Below are 21,135 nucleotides of genomic sequence, written 5' to 3' on the forward strand. Positions count from 1 at the left end.
ACACTGAGCTCTGTCCTTTCTCACTGGGCTGTTACACTGAGCTCCGTCCTATCTCACTGGGCTGTTACACTGAGCTCTGTCCGATCTCACTGTGCTGTTACACTGAGCTCCGTCCTATCTCACTGTTCTGTTACACTGAGCTCTGTCCTATCTCACTGTGCTGTTACACTGAGCTCCGTCCTATCTCACTGTGCTGTTACACTGAGCTCCGTCCTTTCTCAGTGTGCTGATACACTAAGCTCTGTCCTAACTCACTGTACTGTTACACTGAGCTCTGTCCTATCTCACTGTACTGTTACACTGAGCTCTGTCCTATCTCACTGTGCTGTTACACTGAGCTCTGTCCTATCTCACTGTGCTGTTACACTGAGCTCTGTCCTATCTCACTGTGCTCTTACTCTAAGCTCTGTCCTATCTCACTGTGCTGTTACACTGAGCTCTGTCCTATCTCACTGTGCTGTTACACTGATCTCTGTCCTATCTCACTGTGCTGTTACACTGAGCTCTGTCCTATCTCACTGTGCTGTTACACTGAGCTCCGTCCTATCTCACTGTACTGTTACACTGAGCTCTGTCCTATCTCACTGGGCTGTTACACTGAGCTCTGTCCTATCTCACTGGGCTGTTACACTGAGCTATCCGATCTCACTGTGCTGTTACACTGAGCTCCGTCCTATCTCACTGTACTGTTACACTGAGCTCTGTCCTATCTCACTGTGCTGTTACACTGAGCTCTGTCCTTTCTCACTGGGCTGTTACACTGAGCTCCGTCCTATCTCACTGGGCTGTTACACTGAGCTCTGTCCGATCTCACTGTGCTGTTACACAGAGCTCCGTCCTATCTCACTGTGCTGTTACAGTGAGCTCTGTCCTATCTCACTGTGCTGTTACACTGAGCTCCGTCCTATCTCACTGTGCTGTTACACTGAGCTCCGTCCTTTCTCAGTGTGCTGATACACTAAGCTCTGTCCTAACTCACTGTACTGTTACACTGAGCTCTGTCCTATCTCACTGTACTGTTACACTGAGCTCTGTCCTATCTCACTGTGCTGTTACACTGAGCTCTGTCCTATCTCACTGTGCTGTTACACTGAGCTCTGTCCTATCTCACTGTGCTCTTACTCTAAGCTCTGTCCTATCTCACTGTGCTGTTACACTGAGCTCTGTCCTATCTCACTGTGCTGTTACACTGAGCTCTGTCCTATCTCACTGTGCTGTTACACTGTGCTCTGTCCTATCTCACTGTGCTCTTACACTGAGCTCTGTCCTATCTCACTGTACTGTTACACTAAGCTCTGTCCTATCTCACTTTACTGTTACACTGAGTTCTGTCCTATCTCACTGTACTCTTACACTGAGCTCCGTCCTATCTCACTGTACTGTTACACTGAGCTCTGTCCTATCTCTCTGTGCTCTTACTCTAATCTCTGTCCTATCTCACTGTGCTGTTACACTGAGCTCTGTCCTATCTCACTGTGCTGTTACACTGAGCTCTGTCCTATCTCACTGTGCTGATGCACTAAGCTCTGTCCTAACTCACTGTGCTGTTACACTGAGCTCTGTCCGATCTCACTGTGCTGTTACACTGAGCTCCGTCCTATCTCACTGTGCTGTTACACTGAGCTGTGTCCTATCTCACCGTACTGTTACACTAAGCTCTGTCCTATCTCACTTTACTGTTACACTGAGTTCCGTCCTATCTCACTGTGCTCTTACTCTAAGCTCTGTCCTATCTCACTGTGCTGTTACACTGAGCTCTGTCCTATCTCACTGTGCTGTTACACTGAGTTCTGTCCTATCTCACTGTGCTGTTACACTGAGCTCTGTCCTATCTCACTGTGCTCTTACTCTAAGCTCTGTCCTATCTCACTGTACTGTTACACTGAGCTCTGTCCTATCTCACTGTGCTGTTACACTGAGCTCTGTCCTATCTCACTGATCTGGTCAATCCGACAATGCTGTTCCACTGATCTCAGGTCTATCCTTCTGTGCTGTTACACTGATCACTGATCTATCTGACTGTACTGTCACACTGAGCTCTGGTCAATCCAACTGTACGGTTACACTGAGCTCTGATCTGCCTGACTGTACTGTTACACTGAGCTCTGTCCTAACTCACTGTACTGTTACACTGAGATCTGTTCTATTTCACTGTGCTGTTACACTAAGCTCTGCTTTGTCTGACTGTACTGTTACAGTGAGTTCTCATCAATTGACTGTGTTGTTACGCAGAGCTCTGATCTATCCGACTGTGCTGTTACACTGAGTTCTGGTCAATCCAACTGTGCTGTTACACTGAGCTCTGGTCTATCTGACTGTACTGTTACACTGACCTCTGGTCTATGTGCCTGCTCTGTTACACTGAGCTCTGTCCTAACTTACTGTACTGTTACACTAAGCTCTGATCTATCGACTGTGCTGTTACATTGAGTTCTGGTTTATCTGACTGTGCTGTTGCACTGAGTTCTGGTTTATCTGACTGTGCTGTTACACTGAGCTCTCGTCCATCCAACTGTGCTGTTACACTGAGCTCTGCTCCATCTGACTGTACTGTGACACTGAGCTCTGGTCAATCCGTCTGTGATGTTACACTGTGTCCTGATCTATCTGACTGTACTGTTACAATGAGCTCTGGTTTATCCCATTGTGCTGTTACCCTGAACTCTGATCTGTCTGACTGTGCTGTTCCACTGAGGTCTGGTCAATCCAACTGTGCTGTTACACTGAGCTCTGTCCTATCTCACTGTGCTGTTACACTGATCTCTGTCCTATCTCACTGTGGTGTTACACTGAGCTCCGTCCTATCTCACTGGGCTGTTACACTGAGCTCTGTCCGATCTCACTGTGCTGTTACACTGAGCTCCGTCCTATCTCACTGGGCTGTTACACTGAGCTCTGTCCGATCTCACTGTGCAGTTACACTGAGCTCCGTCCTATCTCACTGTGCTGTTACACTGAGCTCCGTCCTATCTCAGTGTGCTGATACACTAAGCTCTGTCCTAACTCACTGTGCTGTTACACTGAGCTCTGTCCTATCTCACTGTACTGTTACACTGAGCTCTGTCCTATCTCACTGTGCTGTTACACTGAGCTCGGTCCTATCTCACTGTGCTCTTACACTGAGCTCTGTCCTATCTCACTGTACTGTTACACTGAGCTCTGTCCTATCTCACTGTGCTCTTACTCTAAGCTCTGTCCTATCTCACTGTGCTGTTACACTAAGCTCTGTCCTATCTCACTTTACTGTTACACTGAGCTCTGTCCTATCTCACTGTGCTGTTACACTGAGCTCTGTCCGATCTCACTGTGCTGTTACACTGAGCTCCGTCCTATCTCATTGGGCTGTTACACTGAGCTCTGTCCGATCTCACTGTGCTGTTACACTGAGCTCCGTCCTATCTCACTGTGCTGTTACACTGATCTCTGTCCTATCTCACTGTGCTATTACACTGAGCTCTGTCCTATCTCACTGTGATGTTACACTGAGCTCTGTCCTATCTCACTGTGCTCTTACTCTAAGCTCTGTCCTATCTCACTGTGCTGTTACACTAAGCTCTGTCCTATCTCACTTTACTGTTACACTGAGCTCTGTCCTATCTCACTGTGCTGTTACACTGAGCTCTGTCCTATCTCACTGGGCTGTTACACTGAGCTCTGTCCGATCTCACTGTGCTGTTACACTGAGCTCCGTCCTATCTCACTGTGCTGTTACACTGATCTCTGTCCTATCTCACTGTGCTATTACACTGAGCTCTGTCCTATCTCACTGTGCTGTTACACTGATCTCTGTCCTATCTCACTGGGCTGTTACACTGAGCTCTGTCCGATCTCACTGTGCTGTTACACTGAGCTCCGTCCTATCTCACTGGGCTGTTACACTGAGCTCTGTCCGATCTCACTGTGCTGTTACACTGAGCTCCGTTCTATCTCACTGTGCTGTTACACTGAGCTCCGTCCTATCTCACTGTGCTGTTACACTGAGCTCTGTCCTATCTCACTGTACTGTTACACTGAGCTCTGTCCTATCTCACTGTACTGTTACACTGAGCTCTGTCCTATCTCACTGTGCTGTTACACTGAGCTCTGTCCTATCTCACTGTGCTGTTACACTGAGCTCTGTCCTATCTCACTGTACTGTTACACTGAGCTCTGTCCTATCTCACTGTACTGTTACACTGAGCTCTGTCCTATCTCACTGTGCTGTTACACTGAGCTCTGTCCTATCTCACCGTACTGTTACACTAAGCTCTGTCCTATCTCACTTTACTGTTACACTGAGCTCCGTCCTATCTCACTGTACTGTTACACTGAGCTCTGTCCTATCTCACTGTACTGTTACACTGAGCTCTGTCCTATCTCACTGTGCTGTTACACTGAGCTCTGTCCTATCTCACCGTACTGTTACACTAAGCTCTGTCCTATCTCACTGTGCTGTTACACTGAGCTCTGTCCTATCTCACTGTGCTCTTACTCTAAGCTCTGTCCTATCTCACTGTGCTGTTACACTGAGCTCTGTCCTATCTCACTGTGCTGTTACACTGAGCTCTGTCCTATCTCACTGTCCTGATACACTAAGCTCTGTCCTAATTCACTGTGCTGTTACACTGAGCTCTGTCCTATCTCACCGTACTGTTACACTAAGCTCTGTCCTATCTCACTTTACTGTTACACTGAGTTCTGTCCTATCTCACTGTGCTGTTACACTGATCTCTGTCCTATCTCACTGTGCTGTTACACTGAGCTCTGTCCTATCTCACTGTGCTGTTACACTGAGCTCTGTCCTATCTCACTGTGCTGTTACACTGAGCTCCGTCCTATCTCACTGTGCTGTTACACTGAGCTCTGTCCTATCTCACTGTGCTGTTACACTGAGCTCTGTCCTATCTCACTGTACTGTTACACTGAGCTCTGTCCTATCTCACTGTGCTTTTACACTGAGCTCTGTCCTATCTCACTGATCTGTTCAATCCGACAATGCTGTTCCACTGATCTCAGGTCTATCCTTCTGTGCTGTTACACTGATCACTGATCTATCTGACTGTACTGTCACACTGTGCTCTGGTCAATCCAACTGTACGGTTACACTGAGCGCTGATCTGCCTGACTGTACTGTTACACTGAGCTCTGTCCTAACTCACTGTACTGTTACACTGAGATCTGTTCTATTTCACTGTGCTGTTACACTAAGCTCTGCTTTGTCTGACTGTACTGTTACAGTGAGTTCTCATCAATTGACTGTGTTGTTACGCAGAGCTCTGATCTATCCGACTGTGCTGTTACACTGAGCTCTGGTCAATCCAACTGTGCTGTTACACTGAGCTCTGGTCTATCTGACTGTACTGTTACACTGACCTCTGGTCTATGTGCCTGCTCTGTTACACTGAGCTCTGTCCTAACTTACTGTACTGTTACACTAAGCTCTGATCTATCGACTGTGCTGTTACATTGAGTTCTGGTTTATCTGACTGTGCTGTTGCACTGAGTTCTGGTTTATCTGACTGTGCTGTTGCACTGATCACTGATCTATCTGACTGTGCTGTTACACTGAGCTCTCGTCCATCCAACTGTGCTGTTACACTGAGCTCTGCTCCATCTGACTGTACTGTGACACTGAGCTCTGGTCAATCCGTCTGTGATGTTACACTGTGTCCTGATCTATCTGACTGTACTGTTACAATGAGCTCTGGTTTATCCCATTGTGCTGTTACCCTGAACTCTGATCTGTCTGACTGTGCTGTTCCACTGAGGTCTGGTCAATCCAACTGTGCTGTTACACTGAGCTCTGCTGTATCTGACTGCACTATTACACCGAACTCTGGTCTATCCGACTGTGCTGTTACACTCAGCTCTGGTCAAACAGACTGTGCTGTTACACTGAGCTTTGATCGATCCAACTGTGCTGTTACTGAGCTTTGATCTATCTGACTGTATGGTTACACTGAGCGCTGGTTTATCCGACTATGCTGTTACACTGAGCTCTGGTCTATCTGACTGTAATGTTACACTAGGCTCTGTCCTATATCACTGTATTATTACACTGAGCTCTGGTCAATCCGACTGTGCTGTTACACTGAGTTCTCATCAATCTGACTGTGCTGTTACGCGGAGCTCTGGTCTATCCGACTGTGCTGTTACACTGAGCTCTGGTCTATCCGACTGTGCTGTTACACTGAGCTCTTGTTTATCCGACTGTGCTGTTACACTGAGCTCTGGTCTATCTGACTGTACTGTTATACTGAGCTCTGGTCTATCTGACTGTGCTGTTACACTGCGCTCTGATCAATCCGACTGTGCTGTTACACTGAGCTGTGATCTATCTGACTGTGCTGTTATACTGAGCTCTGGTCTATCTGACTGTGCTGTTACACTGCGCTCTGATCAATCCGACTGTGCTGTTACACTGAGCTGTGATCTATCTGACTGTGCTGTTATACTGATTTCTGGTCTATCCAACTATGCTGTTACACTGAGCTGTGATCTATCTGACTGTGCTGTTACACTGATTTCTGGTCTATCCGACTATGCTGTTACACTGAGCTCTGGTCAATCCGACTGTGCTGTTACACTGAGAGCTGATCTATTTGACTGTGCTGTCACATTCATCTCTGGTCTACGAGACTGTATTGTTCCACTGAGCTCTGGTTTATCCGACTGTGCTGTTACACTGAGCTCTGATCAATCCGACTGTGCTGTTACACTGAGCTGTGATCTATCTGACTGTGCTGTTACACTGATTTCTGGTCTATCCGACTATGCTGTTACACTGAGCTCTGGTCAATCCGACTGTGCTGTTACACTGAGCTGTGATCTATCCGACTGTGCTGTTACACTGAGCTCTCGTCTATTTGACTGTGCTTTTACACTGAGAGCTGATCTATTTGACTGTGCTGTCACATTCATCTCTGGTCTACGAGACTGTATTGTTCCACTGAGCTCTGGTCTATCAGACTTTGCTGTTACACTGAGCTGTGATCTATCTAACTGTTCTGTTACATTGAGCTCTGATCTATCCGACTGTGCTGTTACACTGAGCTCTGATTTATCCGACTGTGCTGTTACATTGAGCTGTGATCTATCTGACTGTGCTGTTACACTGAGCTGTGATCTATCTGACTGTGCTGTTACACTGTGCTCTGTCCTATGTGATTAACTGAACTGTTATATTCTAATCTTTTCTTTTGGTCCAGCGATTTATCCTAAATGTGAGATATACCGTTACTTCTGGAATTCAATTCCATTGAAAGTAACTTTAATTTTTGATTGAGTGGTGTTTTTACTAATCATGCTGTTTTAACAAAGCCAGCCTCAGTCTTTAACATAATCCCAGTGTGATGCATATTACCTGGCACTTGTGGACCAGTTTTGGAATGGATGTCCCCACTGCTGAACCTGGGTGTTGTTGGATACAGTGACTTTAAATAAGCAAAGTGGTCCATTAGCCAGGCCACAGGCAGACACTCCAAAGCAGATAATGGAGAAAATGATCGCTAGTTTGGACCAAACGACTGACAAAAGCATCTGCAGATCCAAAGATAAACAGTTGTTCAACCTGTGATAAGCATTCCATTTTCTTACTGATTTTATGAATGTCTATTTTAATTCCCTTGGACCCCCCAGTGCTCTCTTGCCTGTCAAAAGCCTAACAATGAACTGTATGTTGTAGAATTTTACAATTTAAGCAACAAACATGAAAAAGTAGCGAGTTTTGAGAAGATTTGTAGCTCAGGTTGAGGTACTGGATGTAGGCTTGCTCACTGAGCTGGAAGGTACATTTTCCGACATTTCATTTCCATCCTGGGTAACATCTTCAGTGAGCCTCTGGCTAAAGCTCTTGCCGGAGACTCACTGATGATGTTACCTAGTATGGTGATAAAACATCTGAAAATGTACCTTCCAGCTCAGCGAGCAAAACTACATCCAAAAAATGACAAATGTGAATGTTCTTGGTTCCAATCCAGTCCGAATTGAGTTAGTTACTCTGAGCTCTGGGGAAAGTGTCATAATGAGCGTGTGCTGTATTTTACAGTTCATGGAGCAAAATTGGTGCCAATGATTCCCGCACTCCCCAGTGCGATCGTGACAGTGATTCCCACACTCCCCAGTGCGATCGTGACAGTGATTCCCATACACCCCAGTGCGATCGTGACAGTGATTCCCACACACCCCAGTGCGACCGTGACAGTGATTCCCACACACCCCAGTGTGATCGTGACAGTGATTCCCACACACCCCAGTGTGACCGTGACAGTGATTCCCACACTCCCCAGTGTGATTGTGACAGTGATTCCCACACTCCCCAGCGCAATCATGACAGGATTCCCACACTCCCCAGTGTGATCGTGACAGTGATTCCCACACTCCCCAGCGTGATTGGGACAGTGAATCCCACACTCCCCAGTGTGATCGTGACAGTGATTCCCACACTCCCCAGTGTGATCGTGACAGTGATTCCCACACACCTCAGTGTGATCGTGACAGTGATTCCCACACTCCCCAGTGCGATCGTGACAGTGATTCCCACACTCCCCAGTGTGATCGTGACAGTGATTCCCACACACCCCAGTGCGACCGTGACAGTGATTCCCACACACCCCAGTGTGATCGTGACAGTGATTCCCACACACCCCAGTGCGACCGTGACAGTGATTCCCACACACCCCAGTGTGACTGTGACAGTGATTCCCACACTCCCCAGTGTGATTGTGACAGTGATAACCACACTCCCCAGTGTGATCGTGACAGTGATAACCACACTCCCCAGTGTGATCGTGACAGTGATTCCCACACTCCCCAGTGTGATCGTGACAGTGATTCCCACACACCCCAGTGTGACTGTGACAGTGATTCCCACACTCCCCAGTGTGATTGTGACAGTGATAACCACACTCCCCAGTGTGATCGTGACAGTGATAACCACACTCCCCAGTGTGATCGTGACAGTGATTCCCACACTCCCCAGTGTGATCGTGACAGTGATTCCCACACACCCCAGTGTGATCGTGACAGTGATTCCCACACTCCCCAGTGCGATCGTGACAGTGATAACCACACTCCCCAGTGCGATCGTGACAGTGATAACCACACTCCCCAGTGCGATTGTGACAGTGATTCCCACACTCCCCAGTGCGATTGTGACAGTGATTCCCACACTCCCCAGTGCGACCGTGACAGTGATTCCCACACACCCCAGTGTGATTGTGACAGTGATTCCCACACTCCCCAGTGTGCTCGTGACAGTGATAACCACACACCCCAGTGCGATCGTGACAGTGATTCCCACACACCCCAGTGTGATCGTGACAGTGATTCCCACACTCCCCAGTGTGATTGTGACAGTGATTCCCACACTCCCCAGCGCAATCATGACAGGATTCCCACACTCCCCAGTGTGATCGTGACAGTGATTCCCACACTCCCCAGCGTGATTGGGACAGTGAATCCCACACTCCCCAGTGTGATCGTGACAGTGATTCCCACACTCCCCAGTGTGATCGTGACAGTGATTCCCACACACCTCAGTGTGATCGTGACAGTGATTCCCACACTCCCCAGTGTGATCGTGACAGTGATTCCCACACACCCCAGTGCGACCGTGACAGTGATTCCCACACACCCCAGTGTGATCGTGACAGTGATTCCCACACACCCCAGTGCGACCGTGACAGTGATTCCCACACACCCCAGTGTGACTGTGACAGTGATTCCCACACTCCCCAGTGTGATTGTGACAGTGATAACCACACTCCCCAGTGTGATCGTGACAGTGATAACCACACTCCCCAGTGTGATCGTGACAGTGATTCCCACACTCCCCAGTGTGATCGTGACAGTGATAACCACACTCCCCAGTGTGATCGTGACAGTGATTCCCACACTCCCCAGTGTGATCGTGACAGTGATTCCCACACACCCCAGTGTGACCGTGACAGTGATTCCCACACTCCCCAGTGCGATCGTGACAGTGATAACCACACTCCCCAGTGTGATCGTGACAGTGATAACCACACTCCCCAGTGTGATCGTGACAGTGATTCCCACACTCCCCAGTGTGATCGTGACAGTGATAACCACACTCCCCAGTGTGATCGTGACAGTGATTCCCACACTCCCCAGTGTGATCGTGACAGTGATTCCCACACACCCCAGTGTGACCGTGACAGTGATTCCCACACTCCCCAGTGCGATCGTGACAGTGATAACCACACTCCCCAGTGCGATCGTGACAGTGATTCCCACACTCCCCAGTGTGCTCGTGACAGTGATAACCACACACCCCAGTGCGATCGTGACAGTGATTCCCACACACCCCAGTGTGATCGTGACAGTGATTCCCACACTCCCCAGTGCGATCGTGACAGTGATTCCCATACTCCCCAGTGCGATCGTGACAGTGATTCCCACACACCCCAGTGCGATTGTGACAGTGATTCCCACACACCCCAGTGTGATCGTGACAGTGATTCCCATACTCCCCAGTGCGATCGTGACAGTGATTCCCACACTCCCCAGTGCGATCGTGACAGTGATTCCCATACTCCCCAGTGCGATCGTGACAGTGATTCCCACACACCCCAGTGTGATCGTGACAGTGATTCCCACACTCCCCAGTGCGATCGTGACAGTGATTCCCATACTCCCCAGTGCGATCGTGACAGTGATTCCCACACACCCCAGTGCGATTGTGACAGTGATTCCCACACTCCCCAGTGTGATCGTGACAGTGATTCCCATACTCCCCAGTGCGATCGTGACAGTGATTCCCACACACCCCAGTGCGATTGTGACAGTGATTGCCACACCCCCCAGTGCGATTATGACAGTGATTGCCACACTCCCCGGTGTGATTGTGACAGTGATTGCCACAGTCCGCAGCGTGATTGTGACAGTGATTGCCACACTCCCCAGTGCGATTGTGACAGTGATTGCCACAGTCCGCAGCGTGATTGTGACAGTGATTGCCACACTCCCCAGTGTGATTGTGACAGTGATTGCCACACTGAGTTGTTGGTCAGTCCCACTGGTCTTACCTTACTCCTGGAGTTGGTGAAGAAACAGCAGCAACGATCAGTGGCAGCAGCATGAATGGAAAGTGCAGCCAGAAACACCTGGGATGAACAAGATTAATAAGCTCTAGCCTCAGTCCAACAGCTCTGGTTGATCAGCACAAAAATATTGTCTTTCGAGAAGAATTATTATTATGAAACACTTGTGTTCTCACACAGTTAGGAATGTTACCCAGTCATTTGCTTGTGAATAAGGAATAAACAAGTTTTGCTTTTCAGAAATTTCAGGATAATGCATGATATCAGTCCACCAATCAAAATAAGCCTTTGCTGGATTTCTGGGGCTCCTACACCCATGTTCAGTCTGAGTGTAAACGCAAGGTCACACTTGTTACGAACATGTGGGTATACTGTGCCTTTAAGAGAGTTAAAACCTGGTAGGGCTAACTGACAGCACCACATGTTCTCAAAAATGTAGCAATGTAACACTTGGTCGAAAGCTAAATTGCCTGGAAATTATAAAACAGATTTGAATTCGGCCAATCAGTTTAAATTATACCCTGAAAAACACCAAACTCCAATCCCGTTTGAATTGAGTATATTGACAATCTTGAAAGCCAATGACACAATCCGATGCTTTAGGGGTATAAGACTGGGGGAAACTGAACATTTGGGAGGAGAACAGCCCAGCTACCAGCATGTAAAGAGATTGTCTGAGAAATAGCTCTCTTTAAAGTACTGTTATTGATCAGTAACCCATAAAGCAGAGTCCCTAAAAAGAAAAGAAGAACCAAATAGAAGAACCAAAAGCTGTCTGGTATTGAAATAAGAAGTCTTGTTTGTAATTCTTAATTGGGAGTTTTAACGGACTGGTATTAGAGAAGGAAAAGTAGCAGATAGGTTAGAGGAAGGAATTGTAAATAGTTGTTTGTTAATTATTCTCTGATATATTTTAAGAAGTGAAGTTGTTAATTTTTTCTTTAATTAGTTCTTGGCCTATCGAATTTTCACAAACTACTGCACTGAATAAATCTTTTCTGTGTTGCTGGTTTTAAATTAAGCAGGAGGGTTTACTCCATGTCAGAACACTGTTTCATCAGTGATGTCCACTGACCCTGGTTAAAAGGCCCGAGCGTTGTTACAGTTTGCCACATTCACTAATTTTAGTTTATGTTTCAACACCCTGAGATTCTGAATAATCAAACCACATGTCCAAACACTGTGTCTATTACTCAGCCAATGTTTTACTTATAAGGCAATTTGTAATATTTTGGTTCTGAATTTACCTTGTTAAGGCCAGGCATTGAACAACACCCCTCGTTAGTCTCCACTGTCATCTGCCTTTTTGAGTTCATTGTCCATCCTAGTTGGTCTAAACCACATATGGAACTAATCTACATTCAGTTTCAGTGTTCAGGTAAATAATGAAGATTTAAAAAACACGAGTCCCACCTTGAAACACCCCACTCAGTCCATACTTCCCTTGCCCCCTCCCTCGAGTAATTATCAGAGATTTTGGGCCTGGAGTTTGGTTTTTATCTCTACACCCCCACTTCTTTTCCTTGATTCTTTACAACTTTTGAGTTTCCCATGTTGAAACCTTTTCACATCTTCCTGGGGTTTTAACTGCAGCCCAGGTGGGTTATCACTTTGTCAGAGGAGATTGATTGACAGTAAATGTACCCTTTGTAACACTGAATTAGCTGCTGTTTAATGAGACTGTACTCTGACAGGAAGAGATCTTGTGGAACAGTGGTAGATCTGGGTTCAGAATGGGACTAGGTCAGACTGGGATGTCTGGTTAGCGCAGATGAGTTAGACTGAAGGTTCTTTTCCCGTGCTGTACGATGCTATGTCCAACTCTATAGCATTTGTTGACTGGGAAATATGTATTTGATTTACAGCCAAAGAGCTTGATTACCAGTGGGTAAGACTGGAGAGAAACTATGCATTTCCAGTACAAATGTTAGCACATAGTGAGAATGAGAAAGTCCCTGGTCAACCATCCTGCAGAAGGAATGGCAGACCACAGCCATTGTCTGCCTGTAAGCATGGACCAATCCACATTAACCCCCAACCCCCAGACTTGTAGCTGCCTTTGCTCCACCCATACAATGGTCAGAATCCAATCACAACAGAGATCCCATGGCCCAACCTTTGGAAACAAGGAAAGGACAGAGACTTCTGATGGTGGAATTTTGCACAGAACTGGAGGAGGACTCAGAGGCTATGGTTGAACAGTAACCAGGTACATCCGTGGCTTCCATTGAGTCCTTCAATGGATTCCTCAGAGATCTCCACATAAGTACATCTGAACTCTTTGGAATAAACCTCCCCCGATCTAGGAGATTTATTTGATTTAAATGCTTTCAGCTGAACTCAGAGTGCCATTTCACCCACATTGAAGTACTACATGGACACCCTTTGCATCCACTTTTTGTCTTTTTGTAATAGTTCAAGGAAATGATCATTCAGATACTTTGTGCAGAGCCCACATTGGATGTGGACATTGCTGGCTGGCCAGCAGTTATTGCTCATCCTTCGTTGCCCTTGGTGAGCTGCCTTTTGTTGGTGCCTTGTGTGCAACCCAAACTTCTTTCCCCAGTTACTATGGGAGTTGGACTTGCCAGGAATAATACTGGAGAAAGCTGGCCCCTTTTCCTGAAATCGTTCGTCCATTGCTGCAAAAGTTTTCTCTAGCTATTGGTGCAGAATTTGTAAACGCCTGACTGGAAAGGCGTAGTTTCTCTCCAGTCCTTCCATCGCAATGTTCTCAGATAGTTGCACAATGTTCTTTTTCTGGTGACAACATAGTCCCCCTTTATTCTGCCTCCCTCAGTTGACTCTCTCCACTTTGAAATTCTAGCCACGTTTAGCTGCAGGGATTACTAAATCTCTAGTAATCTATATATGACTAGGTTAGTCTCGAATTGACAGAGAGGTGAATTCAGTGATTATATTGGGATCCCATGCCCCAATCTTGTAGCTGGCTTTGTACCACTCAGACAATTTTCAGAATCCAGTCACAGTAATGAGCCCAGCTACTCCCACAATCTTCAGAAACTCCTAAATAATTGGACGAAGTTGGAGCAAAAGGCCACAGAGGACAAATTTCCACTTTGTTAAGGCATTCATGAGGGTTTAGAAATTAAACAAAAATCACCAGAATGGTTCAAGGGAGGAAAGTTTCTCAGTTCAGGAGCTCACCACCAGCTGTTGCTGGTGATCAGGGATGGACAATGAATGCTAGACTAGCCAGTCCACATCCCCTGAAAGAATAATTGGAAATAAATGTTGGAACTGTAAACATTGGAGAGGAGAAAGTTGACAAGCGATTTAATCAAAGTGTTCATGGTTGCGAGGAGTCCGGACTGAGTGAATAGGGAGATTGCTGGAAGGTTTGAGAGCCAGAGGGTACAGGTTGAAGGCGATTGACGAAGGAAGCAACGGAAAACGTGAAGACGAGTTTGTTTTTGACACTGTGAGTGTTTAGGGTCCGGAACAACTTTCAATCGCGATATTTAAAAGGGAATTAAACTGTTGTTTGAAAAGGAAGACTCTGCAGGAGAAGGTTGGGAGGATAGCACAAGGCAAATTGCTTTACTGGAGAGCCAGCACAGATGTGATGGGCTGAAAGGTCTCTCACTCTGTGCTGTAATAATTCTGTGATTGCTTGTTGTGGTATATATATGAAAAATATGAGAGGGGATCCTCCTCTCCTGGAGCAACTCAGAGAGGCAGGCTCCCCCTCTCCCGGGGCAAATTTCAGATTCTGCAGCTACCCTTCCTTGGGGCAAATCACACTGTGTGGTCTCCCACTCCTGGGTACCAATGTTACCAATATGGGGCCCAGGCTAGTTGCTTCATTTCATCTCTATTCTAGGGATGGTTCTGTCCAAGTACTGTCCTGCACGTTGTGACCAGCATTTGGGGAATTCAGATTTCCCGGCTTCCCCCTTGCTGCTCAAATTATTCTGCAACGATTCCTGTCCTGACCCCTGTGGGAGCCCCTGCTGTGAATTAGTTACAAGGTAATTGTCCAAGAGTCCTGAGATTTTATCTAACCCCAGACCATGAGAGACCGAGTAGTCTAGGAGGTCACAGGCACTTGAAACAAAACACGATGGTTTGTGATGCTGTTTGGAAATACACAAATGTTAAGAAAACAAGGAAATGCAGATGATGAAACACACAACAGCAGAAATTGCTGGAGAAACTCTGTAGGTCTGGCAGCAATTGTGGAGAGAGAAACAAGAGTTAACGTTTTGAGTCCTGCGTAATAAATAAAGATGTGGCCCCACTAAAGGAGAACAGGGAAATGAACCAGTCAACTTGACATCTGATATAGAACACTTGCTAACAGGAAACTTGGGGAAAATCACATGATAGGGCAAAATCAACATCGCTTTGTAAAAGGAGAAGTGTGTTTGACTGGTCTGTTTGGGTTTTGAGATTATTGGAAGGGTTGCGATGTGAAGCATGAACTAATCCAGCATTGTCAGGATGACTCTGTGAAAGGGAAATTGTGTCTGACTAACTTATCAGAGTTTTTTTAGGATGTCTTAATTCAACCAGCAGATGTGTTTACTTAGCCTTCCAGAGGCATTTGACAAGATACCTCACAAAAGGTCAAGTCTTACGAAGAGAGCCCAGTGTTGGAGATAGTTTCTTGGCATGGATAGAGAATTGGCCAATGGGCAGGTAACAGCGAGTGGGGATAAGGTTTTAACCTTTTTCAGGTTGATGATCTGTGGGGTTCCACAGGGATCAATGGCTGGGATCAAAACTCTTTACAAAATGTATTAATGACTTAGATGAAGGGAGTCCTGAAGCCAGATTTGCAGATGACAGACAAATGGATGGAAAAGCAAGCTCCGAGAGGGATGCGATCATTTATAGAGTGACAGATGGGTAAAGTAAGCTTGGCAAGCAAAGTGGGAAAATGCATAGTTATTCATTTTGGAAGAGAGGACAAAAGGACAGAACATTAAGTGAAGAAAAACAGCAGAAAGTTGCAACACAAAGGGACTTGGAGGAACTTGGGCACGGAACACAGAATGTTAGCACACAGGAGCAGCAGGGAATCAGGAAGGCTAATGGAATGTTGGCCCTTATTTCAAGGGGGATGGAGTATAAAAGTAGGGAAGTCTGACTGCAACTGGGCAAGGTGATGGTGGGCTTTTGCCCAAAACGTCGATTTCACTGCACTTTGGATGCTGCCTGAACTGCTGTGCTCTTCCAGCACCACCGATCCAGAAGGTGGTGGTGAGACCACATCTGGAGCACTGTAAGCAGTTTGGTCCCTTATTTAAGAAAAGAAATCATTTCACTGGAGGCAGTTCAGAGAAGGTTCACTCGGGTGATCCCCGGTACGAGGGATTGCCTTATGAGCAAAGGCTAGTTAGGTTGGGACTTAACTTACTGGAATTTAGAGAATGAGAGATGACCTCGTTAAAACATTGAGGGGCGTGACAGGGTCAACGCAGAGAGGATGTTTCCCCTCATGGGAGAGGCCAGGTTCAGAATAAACGAGCCAAGCAGGAGGCTGGAAGGACACAGCAAACCGGAGATGCGGAGATGCTGACATTTCTCCTGAAGAAGGGTTCCACCCGAAACATCGACTTCTCCACCTCCTGGTGCTGCCTGGCCTGCTGTGTCCTTCCAGCATCCTGCCTGTCAACCTTGGATTCCAGCATCTGCAGTTTTTTTTTGTCTCTAACCAGAATAGAGGGGCGCCATTTTAAGACTGAGACAAGGAGGAATTTCTTCTCTCAGAGGATTGAGAGTGTTTGGAACTCCTTGACAAAAAGAACTGCTGGGGCAGAGTCCTCATGAATAGTTAAGGATGAGATTGATAGATTCTTGATCAGTCGGGGAATCAAGAGTACAGGGGAAAATGCAGGAAATGGATATGAGGAATTTTGAATGAGTCAAACTATTGAATGGCAGAGCAGGCCTTGAGGGGCTGAGTGGCCTACTCCCGTTCCTTATGATCTTAAGGTCAAACTCTTCACATTGTCATGAGGTTCTTCAGTTCACTGTCATATCTGAAGCAGTAACTCATCATCTCTGTTGATGGCCACTGAATCTGGTTTCTGTCCCTATCTCAGATTATACAAAACTCTGTTGCTCAGTTTCTCTTCTCTCTCTCCCCTACCCCTTACAACATTCCCCACCCCCCACGTCCCCAAGACACTTTCTTTGCTTTCCATCTCACTTGCCCTGAGAATCCACCCTACTTTCCCCAAGATCTATTTCTCTGACCTTCCCCAAAGCCTATCTCTCCCTCTCTCTTGCCAAACCTCCAGCCCTGAAACCCACCTCTCCCTCTTTCTCCATCCTCTATCTCGTCATCTAAGCTCCATTGTCTCTTCTGACATTAGTTTATGCACTGAGAACAATACAAAACACATTACAAATAAAAAGACTTAACATATAAAATGCACATGCAACTTAAAAATTACACAGTAATATGAACTACATGTTACAAATCATATAGAACATTGCATATAAATGAGAAATATTTAACATTCATTTACGTTCATTCATTTCTTTTGTAGTGTACCCTTTATCCCCATCACTCTAAAATTGGATTAAAAGCTCGATGTAATTTATTATATTTTTAAAATTACTTATGCAATTTTTTTTAAGATATAATTGATTTTACCTTAGTTTATTTATTGTTAAACACACATTGCATTATAGGAAGGAAGTGGAAAGGATTCAGAGGAGATTTACTAGGATGTTGCCTGGTATGGAAGGAAGGTCTTATGAGGAAAGGCTGAGGGATTAGAGGATGTTTTTGTTAGAGAGAAGTGACTTAATTGAGACATATAAGATAATCAGAGGGTTAGATAGGGTGGACAGTGAGAGCCTTTTTCCTCAGATGGTGATGGCTAGCATGAGGAGACATGGTTATAAATTGAGAGGTGATGGATATAGATTAGATTACTTACAGTGTGGAAACAGGCCCTTCGGCCCAACAAGTCCACACCGACCTATTCCCCTACATTTCCCCTTCACCTAACACTACGGGTAATTTAGCATGGCCAATTCACCTACCCTGCACATTTTTGGACTGTGGGAGGAAACCGGAGCATTCAGAGGAAACCCACGCAGACACGGGGAGAATGTGCAAACTCCACACAGTCTGTCGCCTGAGCCGGGAATTGAACCCGGGTCTCCGGCGCTGTGAGACAGCAGTGCTAACCACTGTGCCACCGTGCCGCCCACAGATGTCAGAGGTAGTTTCTTTACTCAGAGAGTAGTAGGGGCTTGAAACGCACTGCCTGCAACAGTGGTAGACTCGCCAACTTTAAGGGCATTTAAATGGTCATTGGATAAACATATGGATGGAAATGGAATAGTGTAAGATAGATGGGCTTCAGATTGGTTCCACAGGTTGGTGCAACATCGAGGGTCAAAGGGCTGTACTGCGCTGTATGTTCTATGTACAGTCCATATTGACCAGTCCTTTCCAGGGATCAACTTTCCTCACTGCCATTCACTGCCCACTGTTCATCCCCCTGATATACATCAAATGGAACTTGGGCAGGGGCAGTCCACTCCTGTTCAGAAACATCCAGCTACAATTGTCCCATTTGCTTCCTCGACCAACCAGCACCCACACCAGTAACGTACCCAAAAGGAGCACCCAAAAAATAAGCTCACTCTTGACTGACTTCTTTTCTGTTATGGTAGAGTCGATGAAAATGAGAAAGCTACATTCACAAGATGTATTGTACAATAATGTCCCACAAGAAGGTCAGGATGAAAAGCCCAATGTAACTGCAGGGAGGATGAGAAGAGGATCACAGGGCAGACAGGAGGCAGGCAAAAGTGAATCATTGGTGATGGAGTATGGGCGGACATCAGTGTTGGCTGGTGCTCAATTAAGACGTTACAGAACAATATTTTGGGAGAAAGTTGTAATGAGATCTGGAACAGATAGGGGGAGTAGGGAGAGAAATGCCAGGACCTGTTGAATTGGGTTGAAGGTGCAAAAGCTAGAAATTTGAACCAAAAGCAGAAATGCTGGGAACACTCAGCAGGTCTGACAGTGAAAGGGAAACAGAGTCAATGATTCTGAAAGGGAAGGGGGTACAAAAGGCAGGATCCAATGATAGAGCTGTGAGCAGAAGAGATTAAATGATAAATGTTTTCATGATACAAAGCAGGTGAGGGGTTAGATGAGAAGGACAATTGAAGATGCATAATAAATAGGACAAACAGTGATGCCCATATCTCATGAATGAATAAAGAAGGTTCCTGCAGGACCGTGCCACACGTGAGATAGCTCCTCCGTCACCTTACCCACATCTCTCCGTGAGGACTTGGTATGTTTGAGAACCCTTTTGACATTCCTCTCCTGGCAATGTTTTTTGACCAACAAAGTCATTGAAACAATACAATGCAAGGAGCAAGAACACGAGCATTTTTTTCATTTGAAAAAGAAAGCTTTTGTTCGGAGGCAGCCAAATCAGATTGTTAAGATCCTGCAGTCTGGGCAGATTGAATGTTCTGGTGATGTCCTGGAAGACCCTGTCAGCTTCAGACAACCACTTTCATCAGTTACCATTTCATGTGGTTTCTTTCCAAAAGATAGTGTAGATTAGCAGTGGGCAGTGAATTAGCAACTCTGTGATCAAAATTGACTCCTCGCCCCGTCTTACTAAACATTTGTTGGGGGAAGAAGAAAAAAAAACTATCTTTTCTAGCTGAGACCAGCAAGCAATGTAGTGGAGGTAGGTTCAACAGGAGCATTCAAGAGGGGCACTGGGTGGCTATTTGAACAGGACTGTTGTTAAGGATATGGGAAGAAGGCAGGAGATTGCCACCTGGGAACAGAGCAGGTGCAAGTATGATGGACCGAATGGACTCCACTTGAGTTGTAACGATTCTGTGACGATATCAAACAGAGGCTTTCAAAAGCGGGATGATAAAAGAGGGCAGATGAGCGCTGGAGGTGAGTTGGAAAACTTTACAGTTCGGCTAAAGCGTGGCGTGTTCCTTCACTTTGTTAGAACTGGCCTGTGTGCAACTAGTGAGTGGTCATTCTGTCTGCTCACCCTCCCTGTCAAAGAGGAGCAACTGATTGCCATCCAGGGGGTCTCCCAGCTCAGTCAGGCTGCCAGCTGAAATCCCCCCCCCACCCCCCTCCCCACCCCCTCCCCCTCAAGGGCAGGAAGACACTGACATCCAGTTCAGTTCCTACCAATAAATGAGGGAATCTCTGAACTGTCCATGTCACCTCAACTTGGACACAAAAGCTGATGTTTCGAGTCTAACTGACCCTTTGTCAAAGCTTTGACAGTTAAGACTCGAAATGTCCAGCTGTTTTCTCTCCTTACAGATGCTGCCAGACCTGCTGAGATTTTCCAGCATTTTCTCTTTTGGTTTCAGATTGCAGCATCCGCAGTCATTTGCTTTTTATCTTGGGGCACAGTTGGTCCAGCTCCAAGGCTTTGTGCAAATCTCAGAAAGTTTCCTTCCAAAATTATACTTCAAACCCCTGGCCACCCCGGGCACACTTTGGAGTCTTACCGTGAAGCCGCTGCCCCACAATCCAGGCAGCAGCCGGGCTTGCCAGCTGATGTGTCCCTCTCTCCATTCGGGAAGAGGAGCAAGACGCTGGCAGCGGTGGAGATGAGAGCCAGAGACAGCAGCAGTGTGCTAACACAGCGAGCACACAGTCCGGGACACATCTCCCCCCCACCCCTGGGCTGCTCCCAAACTCGCGCTGTGCACACACCCGGGCCCTCTGCAATGTATCCTCAATCCCCTGGGAGACTCAGTCCCGCAGAGCCCAAGGGTGAGCAATGTTGTGCTGACAGGGGGAGGGTGTGACACATCCCAGAGTCAGCCACCCTGCCCTCCCCAACAACTGCGCTGATTGGAAACGCATCACACGGACAGCGGTCCCGCTGGATGTGGACTGCGCTTCCCCTTCCTCGTCCACCACCAACAGCAGCTGGGGTGAGATGCAAGGTCCCCACCCCCAGCGGATGGATTAGCAGTCCGTTTTCTCACGAAGGTCCCCAGACAGCAGGCATGTCACCGGACCCGAAACCTCAATGCTGAGTCCTCTCTCTCTCTCTCCATTGATGCTGCCAGACTTGTTGAGCTTTTCCGC

The 21,135-nt window shown here is 46.7% G+C and overlaps 1 protein-coding gene across 1 annotated transcript in view; it reads right to left on the reverse strand.

Moving 5' to 3' along the window:
- Positions 1-20,707, reverse strand: part of LOC132821377 (transmembrane 4 L6 family member 5-like) — a 63,884-nt gene extending 43,177 nt beyond the window's left edge. Inside the window, exon 1 of the mRNA XM_060833958.1 lies at positions 20,547-20,707. Within this exon, the coding sequence (XP_060689941.1) occupies positions 20,547-20,707 (161 nt within the window). The remainder of the gene's footprint in view (positions 1-20,546) is intronic.
- Between the last annotated feature and the right edge of the window lie 428 nt (positions 20,708-21,135).

The sequence above is a fragment of the Hemiscyllium ocellatum genome, chromosome 13 (assembly GCF_020745735.1).
Source record: "Hemiscyllium ocellatum isolate sHemOce1 chromosome 13, sHemOce1.pat.X.cur, whole genome shotgun sequence".
Classification (NCBI taxonomy): domain Eukaryota; kingdom Metazoa; phylum Chordata; class Chondrichthyes; order Orectolobiformes; family Hemiscylliidae; genus Hemiscyllium; species Hemiscyllium ocellatum.